This window comes from Rhamphochromis sp. 'chilingali' (assembly GCF_963969265.1).
Source record: "Rhamphochromis sp. 'chilingali' genome assembly, chromosome: 2".
Classification (NCBI taxonomy): Eukaryota; Metazoa; Chordata; class Actinopteri; order Cichliformes; family Cichlidae; genus Rhamphochromis; species Rhamphochromis sp. 'chilingali'.
Window position 1 is genome coordinate 57117940 of NC_137930.1, and position 21031 is coordinate 57138970.

The window sequence follows — 21031 nt, forward strand, 5'->3', positions numbered from 1 at the left end:
CATTTACTTTCTTTAATGAGAGACATGAGTCTCATGTGTCAGTGATGCACAGCATGGGAACAATAGGGTGGGCTTTAATTCCATCACTCTACTGTATTTATCCCTCTATCTCATCAATACCTGCCAGTTAAGCAGGATGAAATAAATCATGTCAAGTAGACTCAGTCAGGACCACACTGCGCTCAGCAAACACGCAGAACCCGAACTTAAAACTCGGGGTGAATGCAGTTTTACGCAGTCGGTGACAAATTTAGTGCACGGGTCTTAAGCAAGGGAATACAAGAGATTGTGTTCAGAGACAAAGATCATCCTTCCTGCACCTTCTCTAGCAAGTCATTAAATAGCAATGAATTAACAATGATGTTGTTGGGTCTTTAGAGGAAACGAATACCTCTGCTGTCACCTAAGCCTCCCATGGAAATCTCTTTACTTACCCCAGTGAAACATGGATACCTCCGCTACACGTCTTTTAACATCTTAAAAGGCAACTAACGCTCCACCTTCTTACATTGCACAATAAGTGCATTAACAATTGGGCACGGGGCTTTTGAATGATATTGAAAACTTGACTAGTGTTTCTTTAAGTGTACATATGGCTAATACTGCTGTAAATCATGTGCAAATATGGCTTCATGTGCGAGCAGCAAAAATAATAGCCAGTGAGATCTTTCAAAGTCCTCCCCACATATATGCAATAACACCAGATTTATCATCAGATAAAAAAGTAACACATAAAACACTTCAAGGATTGGCTTTGAGCGATAGCAATAATCCTGCAGGCGGCCAAATTATGATTTATCTACTTTGGCTTGAGAGCACATGGGGCAGTATTGTATATATCTGTGGTAGCTGGGCTTCTCACTGTAGCATAGGAGCGACTCAGAGAGAATACATTTGGTGTAAAATTGCTTCATCTGTTTACAATTCCATTTGGAGTTTATGAGAAAGACAGGCAAACACAGCCTGATATATTGCCCCTGTGTCACGGCATGGCAGGAGCATCCACACAAAGATTCATCTCTCACTTAGAAGCCAAATGATACGTCTAATTTGCTGCAAGCACAGTTATTTTTAACCTCTCCAGCTGTCAGATAATGGAGCTTGACTGTCAGTGCTAGTGTGTGCAAGTGTGTTAAAAGGTTGCAAACTCTTTTCAATCTACCATTCCCTTTGAGGGAATTACAAAATGCGCATTCCCATTAGTTCACCTGATTGACATTGCTTCTTCTTTTATCAAAACCCGAAAAAAACAGAAGAGAGTTGACTGAATTAAGATGGAGACTTCCAACAGCAATCTAAATACAGTTTTCACACGGGCTGTCAAAAAATTATGGTGGCTAGAAGAACATCTCATAAAGTTCAGAAAGTGTTTTGTGGTTACTGACAGCACAATAGGAAGTATTATTACAAACCCGAGTAATGGTGTCCTTTGTGCAGCGTGCCACATTAAATCGTGTACCATCACACGCTTCACCTAACACCTCTAGAGTTACGAGAAAGCACGTGAGGCTTAATATTCACAGCTTTTATTTCATTTTGTACCGCCACAAGGAGAAGGCCAGCGCCGCTGAACTGAGTGAAAGGGCCAGTTACGTAAGACCACTGGAAACTGTTCTTAATCAATGAACTGGCAGCTGACTGCACACTGGTGTCAGTGGCTTGGCTGATATAATTTAGATGGACACTAATGGATTCCTAGCCTCGTCAAACATTGTTGTAAATCACAGCACTTTCACTGTTAAGGGACTTTTGACATTTCTAACAAGCGGCACTTGTTACGCTGCACTAACATGATAATGCAACAGGAAATATGTCCTCGAGGACGTGTGGGCTTATGCGCAGTAACATACAATAAAAGAAGGCACGTCAGTCACTTTCGGAGGCGTTGCATTGAATGTGCCCGCTTTTTCAGTGACGCGTTTAAACCCACCACGAACTATGTAAAAAACACAAACAACCCAAAAAACACACAGCCATCTCTATTCCTCTACAGTAAATAATTCCACTGTCCCAATAACCAGCTGACCTCTAATGTCCGCTAACTCCAGCTTAACAGCGCATTATGTAAGAGAAGTGAAGGGGACATGTGGGAACTGAACTCTGTTCACTTCTATTTGACCATGCGAGTGCAGGCAGCTGGATGTGCCTGCTTTTCTGCGTATCGCTGGGCTCTTAGAAAAACGTCTGCAGTGACACTTCGTACTGACCACGTCTGACTTCAGCTTCAGGGTGGCTCAAGATATGAACCTCAGTCATGGCACAAGCTTCCGTCCGCCGTGTGCCTATGTGGTTAGACTAAAGCTCAAGTAAACTGTTACGAAACGGCCTCCTTTGTGGAACAATAAGCTGAATTTGCTCTTGCCTTAAAATCTCCCTGCAAGGTTTTTCAAGCCCATCACGACTAAAAACCGCTACCATGTAGACAATGTAGCTCACCTCAAGAAAATACTTGGCCACAAATGTTGTATCTGGCCTGAAAAGCGCATTATTTGCGATTCAATTCACGTGATCATAAAGGACCTCGTTATTGTAGACGGGAATGCAAAGAAAGTGCTGCGCTTGGAGGAGATCAATAAGTAAATGTGCACCTAAATAAAAAAAGGGGAATGGGGGGGGGGGTCATGTTTTTTTTCCCCCCTGCAAAATATTCATGCTTATCAACACAGATTTTTTGCAAATAGGCTGATGCGGTACAATGCTGCTCTTGCTCAAAAACCTGCTGAAATAGCTTTTATGTATTCTAACCAAGCGCTCGCACATCATGCTGTAGCAAGTGTACTGTGTATGCTTCCACACTGGCAGTGTTTCCTGTCTTACTACATTGAAAGCTAAGTTTCATACTCAGGTGCCAACAGCAGTGCTCTTAGTTACACAAGCAGCCGCTAATGGTGCCGGGTCAGTATTTGGGATCTAATCCTCAGAGGTAATATGATCCACCACAACAACTTTCTACATGCCGCTCTGGCCCTACAGGAAACATAACACTCTTTATGAATCGAAACAAACCACAAACACGGGTGCCGAGCAGGAAAAAAGATCTCTCCCCCTTTGCCTCCTTGATGCACAAGATTTATTTCTCTGCCTGTTCATTTGGCACAAACATCACCGCGTTACAAAAGAACACAAGGCTTGGGGAATTTTCTCGAAAACCCATTGCAATTCTCCTCCATGCTAGTTAAATTACAGAAGAAGTCACAGCAGGGAACTTGGGAACACAGCTACCAATCAACTGAAGCAATTCTCCCGGTGTGTTTGTCAACACTGCTGCCTTGTGTAATTGGCATAATTGTCAGGTTAGTGCTCGGAACAAACTGGGCGTCCTCTTGGCGAGCACGGGCCGTGTCATTAAAGGGACATGTTTCTGGAGGCGCTCCCGGGGATACGTAACACGCGAGCATGTTGGAGCGACAGCTCGCCTGATAAAATGGCTGCCTCTTATCTCCACTATGCATATGAAAGGCTTATGCCTTCTCCATGACAGATTCTACGCCTCATCACCATGGGATTTGCCCAGATACACCAGAACAGAAGCTGGGAGAAAAACAATGTATCACATGTATAGCCTCATCTTAACACTGTCAACCGTTCATGTGTAGCCACCGTGTACGAGCACACATATTGAGGCTCGCGTAACGCAGCGCACGGACTCAGTACTGGTTTGCTGTGGATAATGAAATGTGTGTGTTTCGCTCATCAACAGTAATTCCCAGTTTAATGGCTGCATAGTCAACTTGGCAATCCTGGAGCAAGCCTCAATTATCTTGATAATCTGTAATGAATACTTGATATAATAATGATATAGTATCTATAATTACCATGATGATGTGGGGTAGAGTGTGGTGAAAAATAATCGTTTGTATCATCACCGCTGGGTAGCATCATTATTAATCTGACAGCTCTCATAAAGCGCTTTGTTTGTTTTCTCTGATTGCTCTTTTACTACCAAAATAAACAACTTGGCTCCTTTGAGTTACAGCGGTATAATTTGTTGGAACAGCAAACGCATTTATCTATAAATTTATTTTCAATTTGAGGTAAGTTGCAGTCACGAAAGCTAAATCACTACCAGGGAGAAGATTATTCTAATTACTAACCAGCTGTCGCACATGCTGCATGAGCACAGGATGTGTCAGAACACAGAGCAACCAGTAATCAGTTTCACAGAATCGTTTGAGCACACATTTACATCTTGCACACGATGATAAACATGAAATTGTCTTCATTTGTATGGTAATGTTGTAAAACTAAAAGAAGCATATGCTATAACACGGCACGACTGAATTTAGAAACACAAATTTTATGGTCAATTTGTCAATCTCAAAAGCCGAGTGTTTATTTGCAGCTGGAATAAGCCTGATGGTATTTTAGTATTTCATTCAAGCATCGTCAAAGACATGTCGACTACCTGAATGCAACTCATATACTCACACTAATGTGGGTAATGTTTAGTTTTCAAATGGAAAGTGGGTCCAAAGGTATACTGTGATTCAGTCACACAGTAAGCTGAGGCAAAGCAGGGGAATTTTGTCATATGAAAGTCTGTCTTTTCCCAGCTACACTATATCTGAATAAGACCATAATGCAAGCATGGCTTGGTCCCTGGGGTTTTCTTTGCCATTTACACTGCTAGCGCTGCAATCCCCCTGACAGGCCTGTTTATGACTGCTCTGCTATCAGAGGGCTGAGCAGAGCCAGGGACGAGCCTTCATTAGAGATTAAAGTGACCGTCACAAAGTCCAAAATCATCACTGCTTCCCACAGCAAGGCGAGGGGAGACACTGAATGGGTTTAAGCTCATGCATCAACAGCAAGTCAGTATCAGACGGATCCTCTGTTTAACACAAGTTCCTTTTAAATTTCAATATGCATTCATGAATGACATTTAAAGACATTTTTTTAAATTGGCTACAATCAGACTTGTCATATTCATGGCTTTGCTGCCATGAAACAGACATGCAAGTAAATACCAAGCATGACATTACCTTGCAAAGAGAGCGATATTTGAAGCAGGAATATTTTTGATTCCATAGCAGTCATTTAGCAGACAAACAAGGATGCTCTGCATCATAGGAGGATCAGATGCAATTTCCTGCATATTAGAGCTTTCATACATGATTTCTACTAACTGCAGAGCTGGGAGCCTGGCTGATTTGCCTTTAGTGGTAAAGCTTATACATCAACTCAACCAGCCGCTGTACATTACGAATTATAATATAAGACAGAATACGTGCAGTTGGGTGGAAGCCTTGGCCTTTTGTTTTGACCGTAACCACTCAAGATGCTATTCCCTTCCAGGCATTATGTGCTCTGCACCCATCTGTCTATTTCCCCAAACTCTGCAAATTCACAAAGAGAGCGATCCTACTCCAGCACTGATAGTTTTTCTCTGTGGGGGGAACGCATTGATGTTTTTAAATTCAGACAATCTGTGAGTTCCTTTACACCTACACTGTAGGTAACAAAGAGCAGTGTAACACAGGAAATTATGGGAGCGAGAGAGGTTAAACAAAGCAACAAAGCCGTTATACACATTACGCCATTTCTCCTTCCATCAAAATTCTTGCTGCATCTCCAGAACAAAGCAGCTATTCTCAGAGGAACATGAAAGACAGACACCTGTCAATCACAGCTCCTGCAACTCCATATTTCCTGTGTCTGAGCCTGCAGAATGGAGAAATGTGCAATATTCTGATAATATTTCATGCAAACGAATGCAAGTCAGAACACTTCCCTGCTGGCCAGAAGGAGGGGGAATGAGAACAGGTAATTATCGGATTGCCTCAAGGCAAAAAATGATAGAGATTGCAAAGAATGGGGATATTTAGCCCAGCTAATGAAGCCCCATGTTTTGGGAGCACTGGGAAGAAGGAGCAGAGGGAAGCTAGGCTGTGGCTCAGCAGGAGGTAGAGCCTGATAAGACCATCTTACATAATGGCCACATCCAGAATTTGCTCGCCGTTTGGACCGAAGCTCCCTGTCCCTCACATTCTGTCCTATACAATCACCGTGGCCGACCGAGGGAGTGTAAGACTGCCTGCATATCCAGTTTCCTTAAACGTGACCTTTTAATATGTTAATTCTCACCAAATAATCTGTGATGTTGAGGAATGGGCACTGAGTCTGTTGCAGAAGCGCAGCTACAATTGAATTATGGTCATTTAAATGTCTTTTAAATGCAGTTTCTTTGTGTATATCAATACCAGTTCTAATCACTAAGGAAATACAAAAAAACTTGAGTGACTTGAGTGAAGGCTCATCCCTCTTGGCCCAGTCAATTTAACCCCACTGAAGGGTTTATGTTTGCCCATCTCGACAGCCTTACTTAAAGTGCTGAAAAATAAAAAGAGATTGCTTATTTTGTATATGCAGCACTTCCCCCGGACGGATATGAAAGTTTAATCATGGCATTAGGATTCACAGGCATTCCCTTGCTAGACCTGCTTGCCGACATCAGAATTGCTAATTTGCCAGTTTGCCCAGGGAGGGCTGGCTGGTGGTTGAGGAGGGGATGAATGGAAACAGGAGTCTGATTTGTCCAGATAACCTTGAACCTTAACGCTCAGCTTCCTGTGGTCGTACAGAGCTCAATCAGTCCCTCTTTATCATGTTGATCTGAGCTCCTGTCCAGTGTAGCGGCCGGCACAGCGCTGCACTCGCTTTCACCTGACAACTCCGGGAGTGTGTCATCGAGAAAAATCATTTCCCGCTCTCTTCCACAGTCATTAACTTCCGCTGAAACCCCATGAATAAATACAGCAAAATAATTGCTTTCAAAGACAATCTAGCCTCTGCAGTGTGATTCCGATCAGATATCAACATTAAGCGAAATGTAAGTCTTTGAAAAAAAAGAATGATAGTAATTGTGGCTCAGTTTCTAATCTGAGTAATTAATTTCTATTGCTTGTGATGAAAATCCACCGGGGGCACAGGCATGATAAAGAAGAAAGGTCCTGACAGGGTTATGATTCAGCAGAGATGTGAAATTCAAATTAGCCAGGCTAAGCAGTTTGGAGCTGATGTTGATTTGAGTGGACTTACTGGTCAGCCCTACAGTACAGTACAAGAGCCAAGGGCTGAAAGATGGTGGAGTTACTCATTGGCACAGGTGCTTTATCAGCAAATTACATGTGAGAGATGAAGGACTAACGACTGCAAGCTATACTCGCACTGTAACTGTAAATTTACAGTAAATTAGAAAGACATTATTATGCAAACTAAGATTTCCAGTCCTTTTTTTCCCTCTCCCAAATACACCTTTGTGATTACAATAATCCCAGAGAAAATTGGTGCAGAATAGCCGTGTCTAAGTCCACTGAGAGCCAGACTCTCGCTATTAACAAAATTAAAGTGAAGATCTATCATTGGCAGGGAGAGATGGAGCAGCAGGAGCAGAACTCTCACTGTTTTCTGTCACAGCCTCAGCTGTGTGCACACACTCTCCTTACACACTGCCATCTTTCACTCAGCCAGGCACTTGCCTCCTCGCCCACTGTGCCCACCAGGCCCGGGCAGCACATGCCACTGCCAAACATCCATTTACTCCCCGCAGGACTCCCACGTATCTGAAGTGTGCCTGTCACTGAGACCTGTTTAGATTTTAGACAGCACTGAACACCCATTGCACAGGTGAATACCTGTTATTTGGTGAGCCACACAGATAAACACACACAATGCACGTAATTAAATGCCTCATTTGAAATCCGATTCGATAATTTCTCCGGGAACACCTTGTCGGGTGGAATGACTCGACGGAGGGTGGTAATTGCATCCCTGTAGAGAGGCTGGTAGCCTTCGATGGAAAGCATGGATTTATGTCCACTGGATTCGGTAGCGAGAGCTGAAAAACACGCACCATAGTCCAAATAGGAGGTAATGTGTACTGTATGTGCGTCTGCGAGTCTTTGTGTACACATGTGTTCACAAGTTCAAGCTGTGGGAGCAAACATACAACACATTAATTGGCTATTATATGAGCAGCATGACCTGATGACCAGAGATGTGTTTTCTCTACAAAGAATCCCACCTCCAACATCTTAGCCCGGAGGCAGGTTTAATGCTAACCTGCAGATGCTGCTTTTGTCTTTGAAGTGGAGCGATGAATGCACCAGAACAGATGGAGATGTTGGATGCTTTCAGGAATTATTAATGGCAAGCTATGATCCCAAATGACCTTCAGCAAATAGTCTCCCAGCACTGGAGTACACAGGCAGCCCCTCACATCCATACTGTAGTTTTAAACCACACCTGGGTCAATGAAGAAAACACCAAGCTATCATTACTGTACTTCCAACTACACAATAACCCATTTGGGAAGGTTTGCTCCTTTTCTTTTAATTTCCTGCAAAGAAAACACAGAAGCATCCATCACATCAAACTCAATTGTATGTTTCAGGAATAGATTTGAGGTTTATGCAGCAAACGCACTAATTCCGTAAAGCCCAATTTGTTTCTCCAACAATGTGAACCACACACTGGAATTAATCTGCAGAAAGCCTTTCCTGTTGTTTTAAAAATAAACCCTTCATCACTGCAAGCTTTTGTTGTTGCTTAAGGGATACACTATGACATCAAATCTATCTTATGAACATACATCAGTAATAGCCACATAATATCGGTTGCCTATGGATAGCATTCAAATTACAAAGCAAGCAATCTTTGAATCGCCTGGGAGAGAAACTGAGCTGCTTTATGTCATAAACTAAAACGAATGTAACAAAAGAAAAGCTGCTTTCTCTTAATATATGCAAAAAATAAAGTATACAATGCTTCAATCAATTCAATCTATACAAAAGGGACAAGTTTTCCACTGGTTTTCTCTTGTAGTGTAAATTTGTCCGACTAATAACGACCAGATTTGGCTTTATACAGTTAATCAGTCTATGTGGAGAGAAAAAGAAGGATATCACTGGGTGACAATTTAGCTATTTATAGATTTTTTTTTTCATACTGTATCTGCATTTGTGAAAAAAAGAAAAAAGTGAACACTTCATGAGGCAGGATGGCTTGGTAAAGATTGCGATATACACTCAGAAAAGCTCAGAAAAACTGGCCCTGTCAGCAGACTGGCTCATGTGTTCCTAGACTAATTTCTAATTACCCGTTTAGAGAAACAAGCATTTTAAAAGTGGAATGATTACACAGCCCCTCATCGTGAAATGAAAAAATAATTGTTATGCACTATAAACAGGTGTAACAATATGTTTTACGGGAACTATAGTGAAACATGAGGTTTTTTAAAAGTGGGATTCACGCTTCAGAACATGAATTAATTCATGTGATATTAGTTCTTTCTTGAATTAGTTTCATCTTTTAGTTTCATTTCAAGTGCATAATCCTAGCTATGGCGGCTGGTGTAGGACAAAGGCTTTATTCGGCCAACAGAAATCAAAAACATTGTATTTAGATTGTATATTCTACATTTGCCCATAATGGATTCGGTCAGTCACGGCTATTGTGGGGAAATGCAAAGCAGCTGGCCACTGCGTTTCTTCTGTTTGTGTATAAAAACTAGTGCTGTCAGCGTTAATCTCGTTAAAATGACGTTAACGCCATAAGCGCATTAACGCGGCAAATCTCCGTTAGCGCTAATGCGTTAACGCCATGCAGTCCCACGCCGTGCAGTCCCACGGGTTAGCACGTCCGATCCGTGCTAACCCGCTAACCGAGATTTGTCGCGTTAATGCAGTTATGGCGTTAACGTCATTTTAACGAGATTAACACTGACAGCACTAATAAAAACATTTTTGTACGCACTATATTTTAACAAATTTGAATATCATCAAAACTAAGCAATAAATCAAAAATAGAAAAATTTTATGTGTCAATTAAATATTTTGTGGTAATTTACGATGTGTAGGCTGCCAGTCCGTTGTTTACCTCAGCTGGTGTCCATGTCTATTTACTCTTGAGGGGGGTGTAAAACTTTGTGAAAGGACTTAAATATGAGTCGACGAGTCACTGAAACTCCTGTGTGACGACAGCGATCCAGAGGTGAATTATTCAGGATATCTCAAACTTTTCTGTTGATAAGCACTGCTATTTTTGCTCCATTGCTAGCTGGTGTTAGTTTCTTTTTCTGTTAATCAAAACAAATGAGTGTAGAAAAGAAAAGACAGAAACCATTTGTAATCATGATTCTGTGAAGTTGTGCCTCAGGTGCCTGAAAACATAAAATCAAAAAAAGATTTGGGTACAAAAAAAGAAAATGCGCTCAAATTACTCAGGCCATTTCGTTTCAACATCAATAAACAGCAAACACCTACACTATAGCTAATATTTTACATCTGTATGGGTGTATTGGGTTCATACAGTTCTTTTATTTAAGGGGAATTGAGGACTCCTAGATTGAGTCAGGCAGCCAGCACCCTGTAATATTTGTACAGAATTTGCAAGGTCTTCAACTCTCAGTTTCTAGAGAATAAATACTGGGCTAGTACTCTCCTAAGACACTGCATGCCTTCAAAGAGCTACATCTAAGGGAGAAATTGATCAGACACTTTTTCTCACACTTGGTTAGAGCTGAAAGGAATAAATTATTTGAACGGTGTCTATCTACTTATATACCACGGCCACTGATTAATTATCTTAGGCCTCGCTAATGAGAATTTGTAAACAAATACAATGTTAATCTACTATGTATACTATGTTTACTCAAGTTTGGTGAGGCCGAAAAAAATCCCTTATGTATAAATTATAATAATCCCACATCAAGAGATGGAAAAAAAATCCATCCTGAGATCAAAGCCCAGACGGGCCCAATGTAATCATGTGTCAAAAGATCAAAAAACACCTTCCTCACTAACTCTACTAGAGAAGGTATGTGAAACATAGAGTGGTTTATCATAGAGGGCTGAATTTGCCATAATTAAAAATAATTAAAAAAGAGTAAATGAATTAATTAATATGCCAATAACAAAAATAAACAAGTAAATCAATACTGAATTACCTTTATATTCATTTCTCTATTTAGTTACAATTTTCCACTTAATTTATTTTATCTGTGTATACATTTCTGCATTGATGCATACACAGATAATGCAGATACACACTGCATGCATTAATGCATTTTTTCTTTGCATTTTTCCCTAAAACTTTCTCACTTCTGATTTTTATACATTTCTTGAAGCATTTTTTGCTTTATTATGCAAATAAAAAGGAGCTGTCGTTCAAACTGTGCCATGGGGTCAACATTTTGCTTATTGCGTCTTTTTTCCACAAACATTGCCACAACAGAAATGCCCGCCTCCAGTCGGGAGGTCGTTAGAGAACTGAGATGCTTAGATAATCTAACCTAAAATAATACAGACCGTTTGGGCTGTTTAGTTAGACACTCGCATGGATGGTGTGTTGCAAATCACCATATATGAACACAGAGGGTCAACTTTTCGTTTCAATAAATTGGAAGCAAGGACTCATTGTGGGTACCTGCACACGTACATCGAAAATAACTGTGAGGCAGAAGGCGGCACAAAGTTAGTGAGAATGTCATATTTGGGTGGGACTGCGGTAAGACTTAAGACATTTTATCTAGGAGTGTTACATCGACTTTGTGCGCTGCCAGTGTAGCTAAGCTATGTAGCTACATTGACTAGCTAACGTTTTGACAGCACACCCACGAGTGCAAAATTATTACTATTTTTTATTTAATCAGTAACTAAAATGTAACAACCTGATTTAAATAAAAAGAAAACAGAACAGGGGACTTATTACTAAAGCAAACACATTTACTTGTTTATAAATTCCTTGGTTTTTGTGCACTGAATAATTAATATACAGTTATTAAATTATTAGCACTGTTGTCTCAAAGCCTGAAGGTCCTGGGTTCAAATCCACCAGCTGGCTCAGGTGGGTTCTCCGTGGGTACTCCTGGTTTCCTCCCACAGTCCAAAGATATGCATGCCTTAGATTAATTGGCAATTCTAAATTGGTGTGAATGTGAGCATGACTGGTTTTCTGTCTGTGTTAGCCCAGCGGTAGACAACCTAGATTGCTAGATAGGCGTGCCCCACCTATCACAGCTTGGAGATGCTCCAGCCCCCCACCCAAACCTGACTTGGATAGATGGAAGATGTTAGTATTATATACTTATAAGTCAGTTTTATTATCAATCTGAAAATGTAAATGTGCTTCACCTACGTTTTGATCCCCCCTCTGAGGCGTAGTTTATGATCATACATGATAAGAAAAAAAATCAAGAGAGTAAATTGCCTGTGAATTATGTCACCTAGCAATGTTACTATGGGAACCTCTAAGCACAAGGTAGATGGGGTTTTTAACAGAGTACCACCTAAACATTTTGTCCATATGAAAATAATGATACTTAAAAAGCATGCAATTCAACATGCAGTTGTGCAAAAAATATAAGTGTAATTGTCCACCCCTCTCCCCACCTAAGAAACACACACAGTTTTACAGGAGATTTCCCAAAGATACTTTAGACTGTCACATGAAACATGTTTGGTGTCTTTCACCACCACAGTGCAACATTTTAAGACGTTTCATTTACACAAGAAAGCAGAGCTCAGACAACAGTCATTTGATTACCAGGGCTGATTGTGTCACATGTGGAACTCCATTAGCTTTACTCTAAAAATACCTTTGGAAAAAATAGAAATGATTTCTATGTACCCTTCTTTGACTGTGTGCAAAACTACATACACTACTACATGTTAAATAAACCAGCCAACACACCATAGTATTTATAGAATAAGAAAGTTTGCATTGTCTTTCTCTAGCTGGGTTTTAAAACAAACAAAAAAAAAATCAATAACATACACAATCTATTTAATATTTCAATATTTAACGAGCATTTCAGCGTTAGGCACTAACATTGTGGCTGATGTGTTTGACAGTGAAACGTCAATAACGGTGGGCTGTGGAGCTTTTACAGTAATTAAGAATGCTCTATTTGGGCAGATTTGTCCTCTGTTGCTCCAGGTCGCACTTTAAAGGCATTAAAACAACCATTAGCACAGTAGGAACGGCGCTGTCTTCCTCTACCCTCCAACTATTGACAAAAACAAAACTTAAGAGATGACAGCTGCTGATTTGTAACTAAGTGACAGATCCCTGTGAGCAAATAAAGCAGTCATGCAGTCTTTTTGCTAGAAAACTCCCATTTGTTTTCCTGTGAAAACAAATGGGAGTTTCCTGTGAGAAATTTACTGAATGGCACATAAATCCCCAAAACTTAACATAAGGGTACAGTTTTGAGGAGCTATTTATTTCAATTTATCTGATGCCTATGTCCCATGTATTGGATTCCAGGAACTCTGAAAATGAGCCAAGAGAGAGCGTTATTACATCAGGGATGAAGATGCTTCTTTTGCCCAAATTAGGCTCTTATAAGAGGGAGATCATAAGCAAATCCTGAGACTTTGAGCGAGGGTCTTTGCTGACGCTGCTGTTGTTAAGGCTGGACTGGGCTGAGCAGCCAGGTTGACAAGGACCTGTGCTCAGCACTAGGAAAGCTCTCATCCAGAAACAAGAAGCCCTGGGGGAACAAAGACAACAATATGCCAAAAAAAAAAAAAAACCCACTTGAAAACAACAAAACAACCCAAAAGCCTGTAAAAAAAGAAAGAAAAAAAGTCAGTGGTGGGTGATTGCCAGCTGCACTCTAGATTACCAGGCTCTCTGAGAGTCTTTCAGCAATTGCTAAGAGCTGTAGCATCATCTCCAGCTCCTTAATCAGTTCTGCTGGGGAGGGATGGATCCTGACATGCAAAAGGCTCAGCACGATAGGGAATAAACTCATAATCAGCAATCAGATATTCCACATTGCTTGAGGGGGCGGTAAGCTCATCTCAGATAGGTCAAGGATCTCTCCACAGCCAGTTAACCCCTTTGCTCCAGCTGGGAAGCATGCACACGCTCATTGTCTAAGACAGACATTGTGTATTTGGCGCTGACGCCTGACTTGCTGAATTAGGATGATGAGACCAACACATACGAACGGAGTGTATCTTTTTCATCCCGTATATCAACCGTGTAAACTCAGTTTTAATTTCAAAACATACTTCACGAGTCCATAAATGGGCCTGGATTTCATTAAAACGTTATGTCCCTGAATAGGATATGCGCTGTGCCTTTAATCAAAGTTCATTGCCTTGCACATTCTTCCCCTTTCATCTTTGCAATTAGCACTGAAGCAGCATTTCTTTTATTCCAAATGAATGCATGTGCATAAAAATCAATCTTAAGCAGTCTGTTCTGGCGAGGCTGTTTTTCTTTGTTATTTATGATTAGGAATTCCTTTTATGCATCTTCGCTGGTGTGAGAGCACCTTATGCTGCAAACCTTGAGAGCAAGTTCTCACTTTGATTCCAGATTCAAACATGCATCGCTCTGCCTGGTGGCAACACGTAACCAGCACCGGCAATGATGGTGAACTTAGGAGGCGGTAAAAACTTTAAAACCCTGGGGGACAGATATTCTCATTTGTTCCCCTTGAAGAGCACCCCCTAGTGCTCGGGAAGATTCGCAATCTTTGTTTGTTCATAAGCGCACACAACAGATCAGATGAGTGTAAATGAAGCCATCCTACAAGTAGAACCTCTAATGGCCTCTACTGGGACATGCAATCAAACGCCTCACACACTTCTCTCCCTTTTGTAATCAAGTGGCGGAGCACATGTTGCGACGACCTTTGTTATAACGTTGCCTGTTCCCTCATCTCATCAAAATTCTGCACGCCTCTCATTTTTCATCCTTTCTTCCCCACCAGGCTCCCTAGATGCTGCCGTAGCTCTCCACGGAGAAGAAGGGAGTATGTCTCAGTATGCTGTGACCTCTGACCCTTCCTCAGCCTCTTATTCTGCAGCACGCTTTCACTGGCAAAGTCTTCGAATTTCACCGTCATTTTCCGAACTAAAAATTCCACAGAATCGCGTATGTCTTTCGACAGAGTTCACAGAAAACGGCTAAAAGACGCCACGCATCTGTTTAGCATAAGTGCTGAGTAAGGAATATTAGAAACAAGCTCTTATCGGTTTCTATCACTAAGAGTTTCTTTCTTAGTCACCTTAGGTCAGATTAACACCAGAAAAGTACTCCTCTCCTGTGTCACCTCTGCTAGGCTGACGCATGCAGGAAGAGGGCGAAGAAGGTGATAAACCACAAAAAACAATACTCCTCTTCTTGCCTGCTGCCAGCATGCTTGCCTAGCAGGGAGATCTGATTACAACTGAGAAGAGAGCAGCTTGGTGTTTCATGGAAAAGCAGGTCAACTGTAGAGCGCTGTCAGACCTCGGGAGTCACCGGTCTGATGGAAAAGCTATCCGACATGGTGGGGAAAGACAGAGGTTTGTCTCAGGCCGTACAGTAATGGGCTTTATTTACTCCGCCATTAGGAACAGAAAAGAGAGGAGAAATGATGGAAGTGAAAGGACTGAGCATACGACTCTAGGGAGAGATGCATTAGTGTTGTCTGGTGTTCCTCCTCACCTTCTACCTCTTTCGATATCTCCCCCATCTCCCTCTGGCTCACACACAAGAGACGGAGCTGCCCCACTGCCAACACCTAACTCCTTATGTGTTTTTCTGTCCTCAGTGTTTCAGTCAGACAAAACGCAAAATCAATAATGCTTTTTCTCCCCCATTTCCTCTTTGATGCAACTTCAAAAAGCAAATGGACAGCCCTCCAGAGGCCCACAGAGGAAAAAAGCCAATGGTACGAAACATGCTCAGAATGAAAGTACAGGGGAATAAAACTTCATCCTTCACTCTCTTAAAACACTGCTAACTTTTAAACCACAGGCGGCAAAGCACACGAGGGCAAGGCAAAGCATGCGAAGCAGAAGAAGTGTACGTTCCTTATTAAATTACCGGTACATAGTCATACACTAATTTTATTGAGGCACTTTACTGAGTAACGCTGATTTGCGCTGGGAGGATGCGTGTCAGTATTTCAAATAACTGCAAACAGCAAACTATTAGAACGCAAAGATTGAGGGCTGCAAAAAAAAAGAGAGAATCTATATTCTTTCTACATTTTCTGCTTAGAACGTTACAGAAGGCAAGAAAAAAAATGAAAGTAAAAATGTTCTCTAACTCCATAGCCTGTGGTATGTGATTATCTAATGAGTGCTGACAGAGGAAGTATTCTATCAGAAGCTAAATGCTGCATGACAGCGAGATACTTCAAAAGGCTCTATAAGTGACTCCTGAAATACAGACTGAAAGTAAAGTAGGAAATTACCTTTAAGTTAAAGGCATTAGGCTAAGCCCAGCTTGGTCTGTTACCTGACTGGGGAGCCAAATAGAGAACCCTCAATGAACCTCAAGTTTTTAAGGATTTAGTCCGATGGTTACCTTGAGCAAGTGCTGTTTGTTGTTGCCCGCTGTTTGATTGGACATAGAACAGGGGAGTCGTTTAACCTTGCCTGTGATTGGACTAATCTGTCAAAACCACAAGGTGTGACTGACAAGACAAGATGACTGACAGAGCTGTCTGGCACCCTGGCAATGCTTCGGATGCCGCTGCAGATTAATGTTTGTACAAAAACTATGCTCAGACGTGGTTACAAAGAAATGGCAATTCTTCTTTGTGTTGTTACTGGAAGCACAAAGGCAAATCATATACTTAACACACTTATATCCAATGCACAAATAACACATTTCTCAAACCCAGAATTTGAATTTTTTTCAAATTCATAATCACCTAAAACGTGCAACATTAAAATGCAAAATAATCCCCAGTTCAGAAACTGGTGTCTATCCGTAGGCGCCTATCCTCTCTGGAGTGCACATCCTTTTCTCCCCAACTTCTATGGAGCCAAATCAAAAATCCATGCTCTCAATGGGCAGTCAATATCTCATTAACCAGTCCCTCTACACACAGACAGGCAGCCAGGATGTTTGTCTCAGTGTGCACAGCGCAGACTGGCACAGCTCACACACTTTAATAACCTGTGGGGACACCAATCCACTTCCTCGGTGAGCTAAGAGGCAGGAGAGAGGGCTGAAGCACACACTGCACGTCTGGTAGGCTGACTTGTTTGTCCTGCCTTGCATCTGCTCAGATGTTGTGTGCATGCTTTTAATTGTATTGTATATAACCCCTTAAATTAATAAAGGTTTTTTTCATTGCAAATATACAGACATTTGTGGTTCTACTGAAGTAAATGTAGCTGTCTAAAATTACATACTGACAGACTAAAACGTACCCCGTATTTATTGATTTTTTTTAAAAGATCAAAACGTGCATGAATGCCTCGTCCTAAAATAATTGGGTCTTTTATTTTAAATCCTTGCAGGTGGATTATAGGTGGCTATATTTGCCTTCACCTTAATCTGTGGCATATTTTTCCCCTTTGGCTCTTTATGTCCTCAGTCCTTAACTGGATAATAGCCAATCTTGCTAACTTCTGCTTTAATGTGTGAGAGCCTGCAGCACTGGTTAGTGAGCGCTTCAATCGGCCACTGATTGAAAGAGACAAAGAGTACCAAATCCACAGCAAATATTTACAGCCTTGTTAACATAGCCTTAAAGCGCCTATCATAAGATATTTGGCTTTACCTTCTCTAGGGCCCCAAAAGATTTTTCACAGTCTAGTACACACTCATGCTAGATCACATATTTATGTGTTGTCTGCACGCGCTGTAGTAGCTTACTGGCCACTGCTTTCAACAATTTTGAAACATTGATGCTACCCATCTTGCCACAATAATTCTCCTTTTCAAGGGTTAATTATATGTGCTCTGTGTGAGACACTTTTTCTTTTTTACCTTTTCTATCCACACATCAAACAACTTTCTTTAATTATGTAATTGGAATTTTCATCTTAATTGTGTTGAGTAGGCTGGCTAATTTGCATGGGGTAATGAGAGGGACGTTTCCATTACAGGTAATTAGGTACTTGAGAGGCAGTGGTGTGGTAGAGAGGCTGAATTGAGAGGGAGAGGTGGGTAGAGGGTGGTGCAGGGTAGAGACAAAGCCACAGAGGCACAGAGAGATGTTCGTTATAATACATTAGCATTATTTTTTGAAGTGCAGAGGATGAAAAACAGTTTTCAAAAACACCACATAGGGCACATGCAGTATGCACGGGTAACAATGTAAACTCTGTGTCTGTGGCAATGCAGCAAGTCATCGTGCACTTCCCTGACCACATTCAGGAGAAATGACTGCTCCTATTTAAATTAGCTTTCAATTATCCCCCTTGTTGACGTTTTAATTAATTTCTGACATTGTCACAATATCCTTTCATGACACTAGACACCCCTCATCAAACTGAAAGTACCAATGAGGGAACAGACGGAGCTAGAGGAAGACTGGTGAAGAGACTCATTAGAGCACAAAAAATAAGCAGTTTTTTTGCTGTACATATCAGATCTGCTTATTTTTTTCTGAACCGAATGAGTAACAAAAAAGACGCAATTCTGTGCCAAGTCAAGCGAAGCACAAATAAACACAATAAAATTTTGAGCATGTTACACTTTAACATAAAAAGATTAGAAATGCTACACAGCACAAAACTCGTTTTTTTCTCCAAAAATATGAGGTTTCATAAAAACCCTTCACTATGAAATGCATGTAAAAGGACATTAGGTCAAACGGGTCTTTTTTTTCATGAAAATAAGATTCAGGACTTTGCTCTTTCTCAATTTCACACACGTCAGGCTTATCACAATTGACTGTGAGCTTCACTTTGTAAATGACTTCCCTTACACTCTTAACAAAAGAGAAGAAGAAGAAGAAAAGAATGAAAGGAATTAATACTGTGGTCGTGGCAGCTTGAGTCAAACGAAAGTCAGACAAGCTGTAAGTGTTACTATCAATATTACTAATACTCTAATTACATATAATATCACACATTAATTTCATTTGCTTTTAATAATATGCATGTATGCAGCCACTGTGTTCTGAAGATGCCCGAGTGCTTTTTTCTTCCAAACCTTTCAATCTACTGGGAAGGAAAAAATAAGAAAGCAGCACATATCAAATCAAATTATTTCCAGCTCCATATATTTTTTGTCATTTTGCACCGAATGACAGCTGCCTGTGCCTCAGCGGGGTTATCGTTGCCTATTTAATTATATTAGGAGTGCATCTCCCCACATATGTCTGCATGGTTGTTCACATCTCTCTGTATGGAAGAACTCATAAGTGTGGAAAAAACGTGATTATGTGCATGTGTGTGTGCGCGTCTGTGTGTATGTTTGTGTGTGCAGGCATGCGTGAGAGAAGTGTGGGGATGCACTGTATGTCTGACTACACTCACTATCTGTCTGCACGGGTGTGTGTGCGTGTGTGTGTTTGCGTGTGCACATGCTCGCCTGTACAACGGAGAGGGGGTGGAAGAGCTGGGATTAAAGCGTACTAGATCAACATCAGAGACTGGGAGGACCCAGTCCTGCTCTTGTGCCAGATGTAAACCCGACTACCCCAAAAATAGGTCAGTGGAACACAACACTGTCACAGACACGCAGAAATAAAAATTTAAAAAGTACATATAATTATATAAATATATATACACACAGAGAGAGACAAACACGTGCATCGGTATCAACTCAAACAATCTCAGTCTGCCAGTCGCGCCAGTGCCTCGTCGCTCGTCTGCGACCCGCGTTCAACACTACCACACACATCTTCCTGCAGCACAGACACGTTCCCTGGACTGGAACGACAGGATTAAGAAGAAAAAAAAACACCCCTCCAACCCAAGCCCCCTCTCCATCGCATGCCACCTCGCATCTACGCCAATAAAAACTTCTACTCTTGAAACCCTGGAGCTATTTCATGTAATAGACGAACTAGTGGGAAAAAAAGCTGCACCGGCTGTGGTTTTCTACAGCATCCTGCAAACCTGCAGCGACAAAACGCACACTGTAAATAAAAAAATGAAAGCAAACCTTTAATTTTTATTTTCTTTATTTTTATTTTTTGGAAGATGCAAATTGCTCCTATTGCGCCATCTCTTTCTTTCTGAGAGTTCAAAGCAGAAATTCTCGAAGTGCACGGACAGACATATTAGAAAAGCTTAACTGACTTGGACACAATCAGAAGCAATGTATTACTATATCTCTCCCTCCCCTCCTCTCTCCCCCTCACACTCTCTCTCTCTCTCTCTCTCTCTCTCTCTCTCTCTGTCACACTCATGCCTTGCAAATGAAATGCAAAGAGTTGGCAGGCTGTGAATAGCGTACTCGTACTTCCCTACTTGTTACTCTGGGTGCGCGATCGGCATGCATTGTGCTCTTACCTTTCATAGCTGAAATCACAAAATACATCATTGAGCTTCGAGTCCATAAGAGAAGAACTATCACCAGCGCAAAGCCCTCCACTGCTGTCTCAGCAGCAGCTGGCCAGCACAGCTCTGTCTCTCAGCCTCCGAGCATGACCACACCAGAATCCATGTGACTGTGACATCAGTGTTCATGTCTGACTGCTCCCCACCCACTAGCCTTTGATTGGCACAGCATGCAGCCAGTAGGGGCGCTGAGAGCTCAGGCAGGGAAGCTGGCCCTCTTCCCACTGATTGCAGTCGGAGCCGTGTATACCAGCTTTGCTAGACACAGCACACTCTTAACTATCTGCGTCTTATCTTTTTAGTGCAAGGGTAAAGACAAAACCAGCTCTCGCATAAAAAAAGAGAGAGAGAAAAAAAAAATCACATTCTGGTTCTGCACCTTGTGCTTTTGTTTTGCCTTTAAAACTGTGCAATGTGAAGGCTAAGAAAAGAGAGGAGGGACAGGAAGACAACAGACTGGTGACTCAAAAAAGAAAAGAAGAAAAGAAAAGAGAGCAGTGAGAATGGATGACAGAGGAAGTGTAATTTTTTCTGTGACTTGGTGATACAAGTGCCCCGCTCTTCTCCACCTCCCTGTCTGTAGATATGAGTGATCAGTGTGAGGCCAGATGTCGGCAAGCAGCAGTGGGCCCATCACAGAGAGAAGATGAGTGGAGCCTCAGCATCTTCCTCTGACCTCTCAGAGGACCTGCATGCAGCTCTCTCTCTCTCTCTCTCTCTCTCTCTCTCACACACACACACACACACCCCTTCAGACAGGTGAAGGAGGCGATATAGAT

At 41.6% G+C, this 21031-nt stretch overlaps 1 protein-coding gene across 1 annotated transcript in view; it reads right to left on the bottom strand.

The window, feature by feature from the left end:
* Positions 1 to 20339, bottom strand: part of roraa (RAR-related orphan receptor A, paralog a) — a 46887-nt gene extending 26548 nt beyond the window's left edge. Inside the window, exon 1 of the mRNA XM_080875490.1 lies at positions 20205 to 20339. Coding sequence (XP_080731616.1) covers positions 20205 to 20235 — 31 coding nt within the window. The 5' untranslated portion in view covers positions 20236 to 20339. The remainder of the gene's footprint in view (positions 1 to 20204) is intronic.
* Positions 20340 to 21031: the final 692 nt, after the last annotated feature.